Source organism: Podarcis vaucheri, assembly GCF_965113315.1.
Source record: "Podarcis vaucheri genome assembly, chromosome: 3".
Taxonomy (NCBI): domain Eukaryota; kingdom Metazoa; phylum Chordata; class Lepidosauria; order Squamata; family Lacertidae; genus Podarcis; species Podarcis vaucheri.
The window spans coordinates 91,005,281-91,022,790 of record NC_138761.1 but is presented as its reverse complement, the minus strand read 5'-3'; the positions used below and the strand labels follow the sequence as shown (position 1 = coordinate 91,022,790).

At 44.0% G+C, this 17,510-nt stretch overlaps 1 protein-coding gene and 1 long non-coding RNA gene across 2 annotated transcripts in view; one reads left to right on the top strand and one right to left on the bottom strand.

Moving 5' to 3' along the window:
- Nucleotides 1-17,510, top strand: part of LOC309529980 — a 98,443-nt gene that overhangs the window by 68,502 nt on the left and 12,431 nt on the right. The gene's annotated exons all lie outside the window — the stretch shown is intronic.
- Nucleotides 772-13,444, bottom strand: LGSN (lengsin, lens protein with glutamine synthetase domain). The gene is made up of 4 exons (XM_082216310.1): nt 13,403-13,444; nt 9,325-10,270; nt 6,673-6,839; nt 772-3,013 (listed from the first exon to the last, which is right to left on the bottom strand). The coding sequence occupies exons 1-4, from the start codon at nt 13,427-13,429 to the stop codon at nt 1,814-1,816; spliced, it is 2,340 nt and encodes a 779-aa protein (XP_082072436.1). The 5' UTR covers nt 13,430-13,444; the 3' UTR covers nt 772-1,813.

The following is a 17,510-nucleotide window of genomic DNA, read 5'->3' as shown; positions in this document are numbered from 1 at the left end:
CCCAGTGGCTAACATAATCAATTATGTAATCAATTGGGTTATTATGTAATCAATTGGGTTATTAACTTTGGTTCATTTCGACAGAAGGGAAACATCTACAATGCAGAAAATAAAATATTTATGTAACATTCACAGACTTTAAAAAGATAGTGAATATGAGTGGGTTGATCTATCTATCTATCTATCTATCATCTATCTATCTAGGGGACGCGGGTGGCGCTGTGGTCTAAACCACAGAGCCTAGGGCTTGCCGATCAGAAGGTCGGTGGTTTGAATCCCAGCAATGGGGTGAGCTGCCGTTGCTCGGTCCCTGCTCCTGCCAACCTAGCAGTTCGAAAGCACGTCAAGTGCAAATAGATAAATAGGTACCGCTCCAGTGGGAAGGTAAACGGTGTTTCTGTGCACTGCTCTGGTTCACCAGAAGCGGCTTAGTCATGCTGGCCACATGACCCGGAAGCTGTCTGCTGGCAAACGCCGGCTCCCTCGGCCAGTAAAACGAGATGAGCGCCACAACCCCAGAGTCTGTCACGACTGGACCTAACGGTCAGGGATCCCTTTACCTTTATCTATCATCTATCTATCTATCTATCTATCTATCTATCTATCTATCTATCATCTATCTATCTATCATCTATCTATCTACCATCTATCTATCTATCTATCTATCTATCTATCTATCTATCTATCTATCATCTATCTATCTATCATCTATCTATCTCTGTGAACATTGCATAGATAATTGCACAATTTCTGTTCCTGACCTTGGATGAGCATGCAAATTGTGGCAATTTCCATTTCCAATTCTGTTTCCAGTAGAATTCTCTGAATCCCTGCATACATGCATTCTGTGAGCAAAGGTTCATTCATACCCCACTGGTGGAAAAAGATGCAGCTTTTTTCAGTTTCCCCCTTCCCAGTGAGGCCCACCTCCAAAATCTGCTTTGGATTGTTAGGGTACCTTTCAACTCTAGGGTGGGGGTGGCAAGAATCACATCCACCAGTGACATCCTTCACTGTATTGCGTCACCATGTGCCTAGAATGAGTCCTTCTGTTTGCCAAATGGAACTCAGGATCCAAGCCGTAGTTCAGCAATTATTCTTCTAAGAAGTATAAAACTTTTAGAACTTAACTTAAAATAAAACCACTCCCTGATGAACAGAGCTACACTTGGATAGACTTTATCTTATATGTGAATGGTTCCCAGTTGCTGTATACAAAGCTGAAGAAAACAGCATTGGAATTATTTACAACCTTTTTTATTGGTGACTGATCTTCATGCTGGAGCTTTTCACAACTTCAGTTCAGCACTTTACTGCAAAACTGGTACTGAAGGAAACAATCCAGGAAATAAGTGTGTACAATGCAGCACAGGATTTCACTAGCCAGCTTTGTTTTTTTCAGTATGCCAAACATATACAGAACTCTGGGGCAAAGGAATCAGGGTGCTCTATGCACCAGCTTTTGGAAACTGAAAAAGCCTTATTCAAGAGCATCTATATTTACTACAAAGCTATGGAAACCAATCTTTCCACCAATAAACAATTCTAATACTCTGTATAGCATTTAACAAGTGTTCAGAGTAATGCATTTGCATTATCTGGGTGTGATCCTTACAACAACTATGTAAGGTAGGTCAATTTTATTATTTCCCATGCTGCAGATGAGAGGACTGAGGCTGAGAGAGAGCAGTTTGCTTAAGACTGCCCCGTGAGTTCATGGCAGAGATGGGATTCAAACTGGAAACTTCTTGATCCATAGCTCAGGCTCTTAGCCATAACACTACAGTGGCTCTCAAAATGTCATGCACTTGTGCTAGATAAAATATTCTAAAAATTTATTCCTTTCCACGTCCATCTCTTCATTTTCCATCTCATACTGTTTCATAGCGACGAAATACCGGACAAAGGTGTTACCTAGGGCTTCCCGGATGCACTCATCTTCCTGAAGTGCAATGAGAGCATCTTCTAATTTCAGTGGGATTGTTGCAACTTTGAACTGAGCAGTGCTCTGGATCTCCTCTGATGCCTCCTGGAAACTGAGTCCTCTCCTTATGCCATCCAGACCAGCAGCGATAGTAGCAGACAGAACCAAGTAAGGGTTTGCCATTGCTGAACCTAGCCTGCTTTCAATCCGAGTTCCCTTCTCGCCGTGACTTTTGACGTTAAATGCACAGCTGTTATCATTCCATGCCCACTTCACAGACACCATCTCCTTGGAATCCTTGCGGTACACGTTGTAGCGTTTACGGCAGCCGATGGTTGGAGCCATCAAACAGCTCAGAGCTGCAGAATGCACCAGTAACCCAGCAAGCCAGTTCTTCCCTATGTCGGTGAACTCAGGGGCTCCGGAACCAGAAGAAAACAAATTATTCTCCCCAGTGATATCCCAAAGGCTATGGGAGAGGATGCCCGAGTTGCAAAATCCATTCTCGGTGAAAAAGCTGGCAATGTAATTGTACTTTTTGGCCACTTCTTTAATGCCGGTGCGGAAGGTGAAGGCACTGTCGGCTGCACTGAGGCCAAACTCTGGCTGAAAAGAGATCTCCATTTGGCCAGGTCCTGTGGAAGACGAGAAACTCTCAATGTTTGCCCCGGCGTGATACATCCCGTCAATGAGTTCCTGAATGAAACACTGGTCTTGGTTATTGAGCATGGTTGTAGTGGGGAAAGTGATCGTCTTTGAATTGATGATTTCGGCAATGCCATAAATGCAGAACTCGTAAGTGAAGGCAGAACGCAAGGCAAAGCCGTGGTCTTGGAGTTGCCCCAGCTGCTGTTTGGCAATGTGCCTGGGGGAAGTTAACAAAGGGTTGCCAGTTACAGCAAAGGAATCGCAGATCACTCTAGCAGTGTCTTCAGTCCATGGCAAAACCCGAAACGTTGATAATTCAGGACTCAGGATTATGTCGCAGTTGAAATTGCTGGCGCTTATATGGTTTATTTCATTATCCTTGGGATTCAGAGTCAGTTCAAGGTAACCTCTGGGCATGGCAACACCATGGATTGCTTTGGCCTAAACAGAGGGAAGAAACTTTTAGGATTGCGCTGTAGTCACTTTAACACTGCAATTATAAGGTACAATTATGATTACAACAGTGAGAAATGCTATGCCTGTTTGACTTCAAATTCTGCGCAAGGGTAGCTGTGTGTCTGATTTTACAGAGGATAGTCCTTTATCTGAAGGGCTGTCTGATGCAAGATCATTTCAAAGATACAGAACCCTAAGAAGGGAGAGCAGGAGCCCTGAAGCAGCCCATCAACAATTAAAAGCACCAGGACAGCAGACTGAGCAGACACAGAATCTTTTCCATTAAACTGAGATTATTTCTAGTTCAGCTACAGTATATTTCTAAATTTGAATCTATAAATATAAATTAACACATGCAAATTTTATGCTAATATGCGTCTTCTTTTGCCCTTTTAATTCTGATGATGGACTTCCTCTTTCTTGGTGATATGTAAGAGGCCGCACTTCCAAAGCAGGGGTGTCAGCAACTTGTTCCATAAGGGAGTTATGCACTGTATCTCATGAGAGATATACGGTATCCAAAGATTTCTAAGTGTCCAGTGGGACCTCTAGCATCTTTTCTTTGAACAGGCACAAACAGAGTACACTGGAGGTTGCCAAGAGGGTTGGGAAATAAAAAGGCCCAGTGAGCATTTCGGTTGTGTGGTTCTCTGGATTGTGGTATAGTCCACTAACTCTTCAGTGAACTTCCTCTGTGAAAGGTTAGCAACCAGCTGCGTCTCAGGTTGCACCCTGTTTACAACTTCTTCCTACTTCTCACACTTCCCTCTTGGACCTCATGGCTTCCTTGTTCTACTATAGACTAGTTAGCTAGACTAGAACTGGGAACTTTTCTATCCAAGTATCTATTTTCCGTATCTACAAGGTTAGTTTCCTTACATACAAGTGTGTGTGTGTGTGTGATTGCAACAGAAAACATCTGCTCCAAGGTTCACGGGTACCATATTTTTGCTCTATAGGACGCACCAGACCACAAGACGCACCTAGTTTTTGGAGGAGGAAAACAAGAAAAAAAATATTCTGAATCTCAGAAACCAGAACAGCAAGAGGGATCGCTGTGCAGTGAAAGCAGCAATCCCTCTTGCTGTTCTGGCTTCTGGGATAGCTGCGCAGCCTGCATTCACTCCATAAGACACACACACATTTCCCCTTACTTTTTAGGAGGAGGAAAGTGAGTCTTATAGAGCAAAAAATATGGTAATTGGAACAAAATAATCCAACAAATTTGTTAACAGGTGACATTGGCCAACCCGACAATAGGTGGAATCCAACTGGTGCCCTTGGTTTCAGGGAAGGGCTCGTGATCCTGCAGACACCTCCACAAATGGGAGAAGAGGGGAGGTGATTTATCTTATTTGTTATTCCCCTTACAGGCCCCCACCCCACATTCCACCCTGTTCTGGGAGGTCCCCCAACACTTGAGGGGAATGAAAGAGGTCATAACCTGAAAGAGGGGGGAATTGAAACATGTTTGAAAAGCACCCCAAACCCATCAAACAACTTGCCAATGTGACAATAAATGAAGGCAGAAAGATAATAAGACGTGCAGCAATCCAACAATCAAGTATAGAAATGTGCAGGTAGAAACAGAACCACCTGGATGGGAGGCAGGCAATCAACTAGTCCTTTGGTTCTGCAAAGGGGGAATAGAATTCCTAATAACTGCCTCCTCTCTCTCTTAGCAGAGGCATACGATGGATCAAAAGCTCCTTCCAAGAATCCAACAGCATCCTATGTCAGTAACCTGTAATACTGTACATGTGGTTAGACCTAGTCCTGCACACCTGTGCTCATCTTACATTCCAACTTATTTTTTATTTTATTTTGAAGAACATCAGATGATTTACACTTTCACTTCTACTTTAATTTGAGCTTGGGTTGGGGATATATCAGACAAGTTCAGGTTAATTTGAAAAGGGTGAGCCTGGCTCCCTGCACTTTGAATTGAGTGATGGGTGAAAAGATGGTCCCATTACCCCATCACCTTTCAAGAGCATTAAATTCCCTGGAAGAGAGTTCATTTCTGCTAATGCCTGAATGGCATCAGTGAAAGAAAATTGGATCTGAGCCCATAGCTTCAAAACTACAGCAAGATCTAAGGACAAAATTAAGAGAAAATTGCCTTTGGGGCTTCAAAGAAGTTTAGAATGAAAGCAAGGTTTTACAGTACTAGATTTCCAGTAATGCCAGTATATATTTTCACTCAATGGAACCTGAAATATTCATGACACGGTTATAGCTAAAATACAGCATATAAACCATCCATGTTGAGTATCACATAAACAATACACCAAAAGGCCCTTAGAGGTCACTACTTTCTATACAGCTGCTACCAAATGCTTCATAATATGACTCATATTTATTGGAACACCAGCATCACTAATATTATTATTAAGCTGTCATGCATACAACGGTATTTTCATATCTGATTTAATCGCTGAAAAGGGAATACTTCCAAACTAGAATGATTCCCATGCTATCACTTCAGTGCCTTTTGTAATTTGCTCTTGGCCTCCTCCTGCAATTTGCCGATGTCAAATAAAACAGGATCGTTGTGCATGTTGCAAATGTTTAGAAAAAGAAAGATAAATCTGGGGGGGAGGCGAGTCTTGGGTGTGTAAAGAATCAACACTGACAAGTTCTCTTAATTAGATTTGTATTTCTTCAGGGCTGAGGAATGACCACTTTGGCAGGGGGGCAGCAGGGAGGAGATGAAATAAGCCTCATGGGGTACCAATGAACAAAGGAGGAAATATATGTTGTGTAAAGACTCTCCTCCCTGGAAGAGAGGGGAATGGTTGTGGGCGGGAGCCCGAGCACCGCCCCTAGCAGGGGGCATTAGCCCCCTGCCTCCTCCTCTCACCTGGCTGGCGCCCACGCCCCCTCGGCAGGCATCCAACCAGGTGCCTTCGAGGGGGCGTGTTCAGCAGCCTTTTGCAGCGGCGCCAGCCTCTCCTCGGCCTCATTCTTCTCTGTCCTCTCGTCGCGAGTCACCCACCCTCCACTCACTTTTAGCTCAGGGTCTTTGTTCTTTGGCCTTGCTATGGACCTTAGGTTGGTCGCCCTGGTTGTCTAGGGGGCCTGGTAGGAATTTTTCCGTTTGGCATTAGGCTTTTTGGTTTTTTCGCCTACCTCGTAGCAATCGTAACAACTTTTTGTGGTATTGGTGGGTAGGTTAGGCATTGGAATAATGTGTTGTGGTGTGTCGAAGGGCTGGGTGTGGCCATCGCCTATGCCTTCAATTTTTGGGTATTCCGTTAAAGGAATCTGGCGGTCGTGTACTCTGTCCGATGCCTGCTTGGCAGGAGGCCATGGCACGACCCCCGGTGACATCAGGGGAGAGCCTATAGTTGGATTAGCATCAACAGGCTCCATCTACTGGTGAATAAACCCCCTTGTTTTAGACATCCAATGCCTAAGCCAATACCTTTTCTCTGCTGTAATCAATAAAGTTGTGGCCTTTTCTTGCCCATTAACCTTATATCACGTGTCCTTGTGTATTTATTTCACATCGCGGGGGTCGGGTCCTCGAACCACAAACTGGAATTGTATTGTACATGGCAAAGGTCTGTGGCATAGCAAGTTGTCTCTTCATGGCCTGGGAACACAGAAAAAGACTTGCTACAGGGGATGGATAAACGTACCCGGAAAAAACGAGACGGGATGCTCTTTGATCTTGACACGCCATGAAGGTCGGCTGCTTCAAACCTGACAAAACGTATATTGTCTCTAGACATCTGTTCTTTAATGCGCTCAATCTCAGAGACCAAGTGAAGGGGAATGCTCTTTACACTGGGATCTCTGCTGTGTTCTAAAAATGAAAATACACTTGATCAGGTCAAAATTTAAATATTTGCCATCAACATGTCCACGCTGGTATATCTTTTCAATGCAGCGTGCGATTCCACGCAAAGATCAGTACAGTGGTACCTCTGGTTACTAACTTAATTCGTTTCAGAGGTCTGTTCTTAAGCTGAAACTGTTCTTATCCTGAGGCGTGCTTTCACTAATAGGGTCTCCCGCTGTGCGTGCGCCTCCAGCAAGCGATTTCCGTTCGCATCCAGGAACAGCTACTTCCGGGTTAGCGGAGCTTGTAACCTGAAGCGTTCATAACCAGAGGTACGACTGTACACGTAAGCATCTTGATTCTAATGGTTTGAAGCAGAAAAGCCTCTGGTGCAGCATGTCTTAAGGCTCAACAAGATACACTTTGCAAATAATAACTTAGCAATACACCTAGATAACGTCTGTGTATATGCAACGTATAAATGGTGAAACATTTTAGGTGGTTATCAACTGAAGTTTACTCAGAGTAAGCCTATTGAAATTAATGGACCTAGCTTAGTCACGTTCATTCATTTTAATGGGGCTACCCTGAGAAAAATCTAGCTGAATGCACCCCCCGCCAGAGCCCCACAGATTTCAAACAGGCCTCTGCTGCTCTCAGACAGCTGGTTTTTCACTCATTATTAACAGTTGTAGTCACTAAACTGCTGAAAGCAAATGCAACCAGTTGTCTGAAGGGGTCTAATTATGATATAGTTTGGATAAGATGCAAAAATCTAGCTTTCTGGATTCCGGGTGGCCACAGATTCAATCATTTGTTGGACTCATTTATTCAGATTAGTTCCGCATGATTGATACGTGCTACTTTGGAGCCAATTAAAACTGTCTCCAAATTTTGCCTAATCCAGTGTTTCCCAAACTTTTTTGGGCAACGGCACACCTGTTTACTGAAAAAAATCTCGCGGCACACCACCATTACAGCCCCGTGACGTCAGCGTGCAGCGTCACGCCGGGAGGGACGCACGAAAGTGAAAGTTTTTTCCCTCCCCCTTGCCGGGGAACCTCCAAGCTTTGGGGGTGGGAGGAGGCAGCAGAGCGAGGGACTGAGGGACGGTGGCAACTGAGGCGGCGGCGGCTGTTGTGGTGGTGGCGGCGATAGCGGGCGGAGGAGGGGGTGGCGGCGGGGCTTGAGGAGCCGTCGCTGGGAGTTGCTGCTGCTGTTGTTGCTGCTGCTGCCCGGACATGCCGGCCTCCTCCTACTCCGCTGTCTCGCGCTCCTCCCTTTTGCACGCGCTGCCCCGCCGCTCGGCACCACCACCGCGGAGCCGCCCCCGGCTCGACGCGGATCCTCGCCGCCGCCACCTCTCACCGCCCGACTCGCCCGCCTCCCTCCCACGGCACACCAGCCAACGTCTCACGGCACAGTAGTGTGCCGCGGAACACCGGTTGGGAAACACTGGCCTAATCCACATGCAATCCAAAGTGAATTTGCAGGGTTCCTGCTCAGGCAATATTTCTTTAGGAATTTCATGGGGCTTTATTAAGTTTCAATAATGTTAGCCAGGTGACGTGCAGGTGAAGAGCTTGCCACAGCCCTGGTTCTCTATTAAATGATGTATTTATTATTACAGTTTATAGCCTCACTTTCTGCATGGAACACCCAAGGCAGAAAGCAATGGATTGGGTGAATCTGAATGAGCCTGTTCAGGGAAAACCTCTACATGCATTTCATTAAAATTAGCTTTAAAAAGTTCTGCTCAGGAAAGTTCTGCTCATTCCAGTGTGGTATAGTGGTTAGAGAGCTGGGCCAGGACCTGAGAGACTCAATTTCTCACTCAGCCATGAAGCTCACTGGGGACAATCTGGGTTGGAGCCTTCCTGTGCCCCCTCCTATTAGAGCAGAGCAGGCATAGGCAAACTCGGCCCTCCAGATGTTTTGGACTAGTAATCAAAGGATTCCCATCATCCCTGACCACTGGTCCTGCTAGCTGGGGATCATGGGAGTTGTAGGCCAAAAACATCTGGAGGGCCGAGTTTGCCTATGCCTGGAGTAGGGGATATCTCCATGGTGTCCGTGTTTTTCAAGAGCTATCTGCAGCTTTCCCCCCTCAGAGTTCATGCTTTCATGATACTTCTGGCTGCTCTCCTTATTGGAGCTACCAAAAATGACATTTTTTTGCTGAGGTGGGGGGTGGAGTGGAAGCAAGCATTTATCTTTTGGCAAAAATCTTCGGGGGGGGGGAGGCACTGATAATGACACAACACAGGCACCCACCTTCTTCTCCCCTGCCGAGCCCTAATTACTGAGTTTGAATGGGCTCCTCTGACTCTCCCACTTGTGGCATTTATACACACACGCACACACCTTTTTGATGCACAATGTCCTTGTATACCATAAACCACACTAGTCTGTGTTATCAATAAAAACAAGACAAGGCAACACTTCTGTTTAACTGGGAAGACTCCCGTCCCTATATGGTGCGCTGCAGACAAAGTCTTAACTTCCTTACCAGATGTGGGCTCAAATTTAGCTTCTGAAGCACTGCCTGCATTGGGGGAATGTGTCTGTTGCCTCCCAGGAGAATGATCCATATCTTCGCTTTCGGATGGCTGCTTATCCAACCCAGCAGAGCTGTGCAGCAGGGGTGGCTTCCCTGCTAGCCCTGCTCCTGGCTTGCGCCCAGAGAGGACTTTCTGATCACCTCCTCTTAAATGAGGGTGAAACATTTCCACGTAGCTCCTTTGATTATCACTAGACTTCAGCGGAAGTGTATGGGAAGAGGGACTTCTGGGTTTGCCACTGTTCCTAACCCTGGTACTCAGCACCGGGCTTTCTCTCAACAGGTTTTTCAACTCTTGCAAAGTTTCTTTGGAAATTCCAGAGCCCAAAGCTAAAGAGACTTTGCTTTCGTCTTTTTCCTGGGTTGCTGCATGATGGTCCATGTCCCTTTTCTCAGTCATGTGGAACTTCCACTCCTTCTCTGCTGTGTCAGGTTTCTCTTTATCATTTCCTGGTGTTTTTGCATTCTCCCTGATTTTCGCTGTATTTAGACACACAACTTTCTCTTCTTTGCCATCTAAATCTGTTTTCGGTGCATGGTCTTCATTGCTGAAATTTTCTATTGCCCCATGAGCTTCTGGGCTGCTTTTGTGAGGTTCCTCTCTGCCCTGCTGTGGGTCTTCTGTTGTATGACAATATTTGGGAGGGCTCTCATCTGCTTCCTGCATTGCTGCATTGCCTGGTGGTTTCTGAAGAAATTCGTCTGTACATAGCTTGAGGTGAGCAAGCTTTCTTTGATGAGAGAGAGAATCAGAAGTGTTTCCAGGGTGAGAAGTGTCCATAGTTTCACATCCTGCTGTAAGGTTCTGCTTCCCAGTGACTTTGACTCCTCTTTTTCTTCTTAATCCACACATGCAGTTGCCATCAACTTCCTCAGTTTCATTTCCGGCAGTGCTCTGCAATCATCAGCAAATATAAACAATATGCTCTGATCGAATGAAATATGCAGCCCTCTTTAATTCACACTTTATACATTTGACATACTTACGGAATTGATACATTCCATAAACCAGGCCCAATGCACATTGTAACATCCACACTGCAAGGGGATTTAGACCACAACCTAATCAAAGCTTGCTCTTCTGTTAAATGTTTAATAGAATCCAATATATAGATATATCTCATCTTGTTTTCTTATCCTTAATCTGACAGGTTGTGGGCAATCTAGCACCAGTCAGACAAGAAAGCAGGACATCCAGGGACCATCCTTAATTATTATTGCTATTATTATTACTATTTGTATACTGCTCTATACCCATAGATCTCAGGGCAGTTCACAACATAAAATTACAATATTAAAAAACCACAAAATACATAACAAAAATAAGAACAGAAACAAACCAATAACCCCTATTCCACAACACATTTAAAAGGACATTGGATGTCAATCAACCAAAGGCCTGCTTAAAAAGAAACGTTTTTCGCCTGGCATCTAAAGATGTATCATGAACCAAACCTCCCAGGGGAGAGCATTCCACAAAGAGGGAGATACTGCAGAAAGGACCCGTTCTCCAGCTGCCATCATCCAGACCACTCATGGAGGAGGCACACAAAGAAGGGTCTCAGAGGACAATCTCAGGGTCCAGGTAGGTTCATTTAGAAAGAGGCAGTCCTTGAGGTATTGTGGTCCTGAGCCATTTAAGGCTTTATAGGTCAAAACCAGCACTTTGAATTAGGCCCAGAAACTAATTGGCAGGCCAGGGTCGGTGTAATTTGCTCAAACTGTCTTGTCCCAGTAAGCAACCTGGCTGCTGAATTCTGCACCAGCTGAAGTTTCTGAACCGTCTTCCGAGGCAGCCCTATATATGATGCATTGGAGTAATCTAACCTAGAGGTTACCAGAGCAACAACAACCGTAGTTAGGCTATCCCTGTCCAGATAAGGGTGCAGTTGGGCCACCAGCCAAAGCTGATGGAAGGCTTCCTCTTATTATAATTAAGTCTCCAATCATTTCTTGATAAAGGAGGTCTGTTAGGAAAATTTGCTTGTCCAAAAGGTATTTTCTTAAAAACATTGTCTTCTTGAGTCTTTAAGTAATCCTGCATTCTGTATACCAAACAGCTAATTGTTCACTCCATCCCAAAGTCTCAATTAAGTTCTTCCTATCAGAAAGGAAGCGGAGTTCCCACAGCTGAGCATGAATAAAAAACTAAATTATACAAAGTATGAATGGAAAACATTCATCAATATTTCATCTCTCCCCAGTGAGATCTTCAGGAAAAGAAAGCGAGAGAGAGAGAGAGAAGAATTACAAGAAAGATAGTTTTACCTTCTCGAAAAACACTGGAAAGCAAAGGATTTAAGAGATGGGAATACTGGGCATTAACAATGTATGGTTTGAGAGGGGGTGTGTGTTTCAGAGAGTTTAGAATGATCTGATGCTAAGCTGCTCCACAGGGCAGCAGATTGTAGTGCCAAAGTTCTGTGGTGGAAGACTGGGGTGGCTAAGCTGTGGCCCACATACCCCATCTTCCCTTAGGACTCTAAGACACCCCACATTTTCTTTTTTTAAAACCAAGTTTCAGTTTTAGCATTTTGACTTCTTGTATGCAATACACAAAAGTGTGGGTTAAGTTATTGCAAGTTTAAGTTAAGTCTGCTGCAACTGGATTTCTTATGGACAGTGGAAATCCTGAATGTGTCCAATTTGTGACTATTATGCTATTATGCCCTGTTTAGGGAAGCTTTTAATGTTTGCTGTACAGTATTTTAATGTTTTTTTGGAAGCCGCCCAGAGTGGCTGGGGAGGCCCAGCCAGATGGGCAGGGTATAAATAATGTATTATTATTATTATTATTATTATTATTATTATTATTATTATTATTATTAGCCTTCAGTAGCAGTAAAGCTCTGCTGGATGAAATACAATTGCCTCTGGTCTATTTTTGGGGGATCCTGCAACGTGTTTAAGTTTTTACTCTGCTAGCTATACATTGGAGTTCTGCTCTGGCTCAATATTGAGTAGAATTCCATGACAGATCCACACAGATTGTCTGTGTGGATGGCAATCTTAATTGTTGCTGTGAATTTTTTTTCTTTCTATCTAATACAGCACAGGTTGGGGGTACAATCCAGCATTTTAAGGCCCTGTAGAAGAGATTAGCAACTGCTTCATCTCTCCTTCACTCAGATCATTAGAAGCTGATGGCCAGGGGCGTCTTACCCATAGAGGCTAGTGGCGCGGGGCGCCGGGGCGCCAAGTTCTGGAGGGCACCAGGGAAGAGGCGGAGGCTGGACGTGGCACCTCCCAGCATCAGCTCGCCGCTCTCGCCCGCCTCTGCCATGCCACGCCGAAGCAGCACCGCTCCCGGAGCCTCCATCTGCTGTGGGCACAGTGGCACGAAGCGACCAGCTGAGCTGGGAGGCACCGCATCCAGCCTCTGCCTCTTCCCCACCGGAGGAGCCACCCTCCAGCTGCTGCCTGCCTCCTCCAGCCCCACCAGCAGTGCTGTCCTCCCTAAAAAACTCTGGGAAATGGGGGGGCCACCCGACGGAGCTTTGCACCACGGTGCCAGATATGCTTAAGACAGCCCTGTTGATGGCTTATGCCTTAGATTTGTCCACTGAAGCACAGACAGGGTTGATTTAATTGAATTCCCTTCCTGACATGTGTGCTGCACACAAATAGTTAACCTTTCAGCTTAGCGCAGACAATTAGCTGACTTGGGAGGCTTTTAGCTCAACATCTAACTTCAAAGGGAAAATGCTGCTGCATGCTAAGCACACAGTGCATCAAACACCCCAAACTTTGCCTGTCTAGCAGTTCCAGATCCAAGACATAAAGCGATGGTTTATGACTGATTAAGTTCTTACCTAACACTGCATGCTCAGTCTAATTTCTTGAAATCAGTCTTCTGCTTGTGTATTTGTTTGCTTGCTGACTTATTAAGGTTACATCCCAATATTTCCAATGCACTATTTTTCACCAAACAATGCAATAGAGGTTCTTTTTCCTCACCACCATTCATAAGCAAAGCATGCACCTAGCATGTTTTGTTTACATCATTCACAACACACATATGTTTTACCTGGCCGTTGGCATCTTCTTTGTCCATCTCCTGCACATTTTGGTTCCAGCTCTCATTCGATATGGCTAAGGAAATGTGCCCAGTATTTATGGAGGTGTCTACAATGGACCTATCTGCAACAAACATGAGCTAGCACAGAATTTCCAGAAGCTCCTCTCTTCTGGGCCAATGATCAACTGGGGGAAAGAAGCCATAGAAAGGGTTGCAACCAGGAAGGTGCTTTGCTGGAATAGTTTAGAGAGAAAATGTATGTTTGTAGCCAACCAGCTGCCGGGAAACACATGACAAAGAAAGCATAAAACAGTTTTGTTCAACTATTTTTTTCACAAGCTTTTTGTTTTGTTTTGTATGATGCAATTATTTTGTTGCTATTCTGAAACCGAACCTATGAATGCAATTCTTAGGGCCATTCCAACAGCAAAGTGCTGTTGAACCCAACACAGCAAGAAAGGGCGCAGAACCAAATAGAATCAGCCCTGTGCGTCCCTTGCTAGATGTTGATGGCCATTGTTTCTCTTGGCTCTTTGTGAAAAGGGTTCAGAATCTTGCTGAATGAACAAATTCGTATTGTACATGCCTTTGCCTTGTACATGCATTGTTGTAGGTCAGGATGGGAAGGGATAGAAAGCATGTTGCTAAATGGGCATTTGGGTTCTGCATGTTTCGTTAAACTGACTCAGCAGGGCAAGAGACAAAGCTGAACAGCCTAGCACAACCGTTTGGGGGCTAACACTGGTTTCTGTTTGCTTCACTGTCATTGCAGTTGCAAGCGGAAAAGCCAGTCTGCTCAGATAGTATTATCCACTTTGTGTTAACATATAAAATTTTAGAGTGTGGGTTGGATAAGGCATGAGAGCACAACCATCTAAACATTTGGGGTTATATCCAGTTAAGTCACACTCAGAATATTCCCCCTGAAATTAATGATCCATAGGCCACATTCACACTGTGTATTTAAACCACTACAGTGACACTTTAAGCACTCGTGGCTTGCCCCAAAGAATTCTGGGAGCTGTAGTTTGTTAAGAATGCTGAGAGTTGGTAGAAGACCTCCCACAGACCTAAAATTCCCAGATTTCCCCATGAAGAGGGACGACTGTAGAAACTGTAGCATTGGGAGGGGGATTGTGAGTCTCTCAGCACCCTTGATTCAACCACCTCATTCTCCTGCAGGAACACAACAGGCCTTTCTAGAAAATGCTCAAAATCTGGTAGCTAATTTCCAATTATTAAAATTAGAAGTTATTCCAGAACCCATTTGTTCAGGGCTGCAATATCAGCTGCTACATCTGATCAGATGCTGAACAATATTTTACATCACCTAATAACACTCATAACGACACGCTTTTCAACGTCTACATATTCAAGCTAACACGGATATGTGAATTAACCCTTATAGTCTTGGGAAAGGGTAGATAAAAATATGTATGCAGATAGTGTGAGATTCCATTGGTTGGAATCAGATATATTTAATATGTTGCAATCTATCCCAATACCAAGAAACAGGATTTTTTTTATTTTTCAGTTTCTGATGTAAATTCCTCCCAATTAGGAGTTCAGACAGTGAGTGCAGGCCCCATGGATGGATCAGTTCAAAGGGACTCAGAGCCAAAGGAATGGTTGGTGCTGCCAACTTTGACAGCACTGCAAGCAAGGATCTGAAAACCATGCATTCCAGTGTTTAGATCCTTCATGTCCATATGCAGGCTGCTTGCAAAAGTGTAAATTCATATTCCTAGCCACAGTCCCATGCAGAGGCAGGCTTAAACACATTTGTTTCAATGAGCTGGTGAATTCATTAGAACCTATGGGCAATGCAGCTTTCTTGTATTACAATCTACAGGTTTTTAAATTATTGTGCATTACTTCAGAATGCATTTAAAAAGATGAGGCGGAGTGGGGGAGGGAGAGGAGGAGAGAGAGATTACTTCTCTAGAGTATTTTAGGGATGGAGCTAGAATGAACATTGGGTTTGTCAAACAAATGAAAGAACATTGAGTTGTTTAATCATGTTCCTTCTAATTATTGATTGCATTTAAATATGTTGCCGATCTTGATTACTAAAGCAGTATATTAAGATGGAAACTGATTAATTCAACTACATTGGCATATCCTCAAACTTTCAGTTCAGGTGCCTTTTAGAGGGGCAGACGGTAGCTCCAAAATCAACAGCAGGAGCCTTTAGCAATCGCAGGGAAGCCAGAAGCACTGGTAGAAAGTGGATATTAAAACATAGAAAACACTCATTGCACTCAGAAGGCCCCATGTTCTGTACAAATTCCCATTTATTCTTCATCCAATGCACTCCCACCACTGGTTTGGGAAAGGAATGTACACATGACATTTGCCACAATCCATATCCACACTATAATCTGCTATTTCTTATAAAATACTGCATATTGATGGGTTCCCCCTCTTCCCCTCAACTAGTTTTGATCCAAATTGAGAGAAAAAAGAACAACCTAGCTGTGTTTTAACATTATGATGTGTGCGCAGCCTTGGCCTCTTCTACCTGCATGTGGACCAGTATAGATTTCTGCGGCACTGCATCCCGACCCTGCTAAAGGCTTCATGGAATGCACTCCTGCTTACCGTGCAAACTTTAAATCACTGAGGGTGCTTCCAGTGTGTCACTTCTTTGGGTGGGGGTGGGGGGACATTCAGTCGTACACCAGAAAATTAAGGTTGCACAATTATAGTTGTTTGGGAGGTCTTGCGCAACAAACCTGCTTCCTTAAAGACCTGGATTTCAGCAATAAGGAAAGTGAGGTTAGGGGAGAAAGCATTGGAAAGTGTGCGGTAACAAGACATTGGTTTTGATGCAACTGCCACGTAACCTCCCTGGAAACCAATCAGAATGAAAGCTCATTAAATAGCTAGCTTCATCTAAACCCCCTACAAAACAAATCAGGATGAGTACTCAATAAACACGTCATCTGGAAGCCCCCAGACTGTAAAAAAATTGATAATTCAAAAACATTGGTGCCACTTTCCACTTTAGTGTAAAAGGGCTGAACTAGGAACATGGTAAATGTGTGTGTGTGTGCACCCAGAGAACACTGCTGCTAACTATAAGGATTTATAAGGACTGGTGTTTCCCTTACCCAGAAAATACAGGGCACGGAACAGTGGGGAGGTGACTGAGCTAATGATGAACTTTCCAGATACTGATACTGTAGGAGGAGTATCAGGAAGACTGCATCAAATTTAATGATTACTTAGTTAAATATGTTAAGTTAAATTAACTGAAAACAGCTTGCAGATACTTAATTGGCTTAGGATTTTATTTAAGTTAAGTGATGAATTAATATGTTTAATTTCATAATGTGAAGATCTAAGGATGTTAATGTTTAAGTTAAATTTTTTTAAGAACTGTGATTTGGAAAACCGTTAAAAGGACATGCAATGAAATTCAACCAAGGGGAAGTGAGGAAGTCACTTAACAATATTAATAAGTGTAATTTTTAATAAGGCTATGATTCATGTTTGTTTGTTCTATGTGTTTGTTTGTTTATAATGTTGTGAAAACCAATAAAAAAAATTGGGGGGGGGATGTTGAACTTTCCACAGCAAAGTTCAGTCCCTCACATACTCCAGGCATCTTCTTTCTAAGTGAATTTACACCTCAGAATTTGGGTTTCCAACAAGCCAGGGGTGTGTGGTGAGGAACAACATGGTCTAGCCTTCTGTGCATTTGAAGAATCTTGATATAAAGGAATCAGCAGGGGAAGCATTTGAAGGTGTGGTGCTAAAGCACCATTAACTGATAACATCTGTATATGAAGCTGTTGTTAAAAGCACAATAAAGAAGCGGGTAGCATCGAACTGCGGACTGATCTGAAACAAGGTTTCATTGCCAGTAAAGTACAGTGGAACCTCAGTTTTCGAACGTCTCAGCTGCCAAACATTTCGGAAGACAAACACCAAAAACCTGGAAGTGAATGCTTCTGTTTTCAAATGTTTTTTGGAACTCGAACAGCTTCCAAGGCACATGTCTCATTTTCCCCCGTTGAAATTGCCAACAGCCCTTTGATCCTCGGTTTTCGAACGTTTCAGAAATCGAACGATCTTCCGGAACAGATTATGTTCGAAAACCAAGGTACCACTG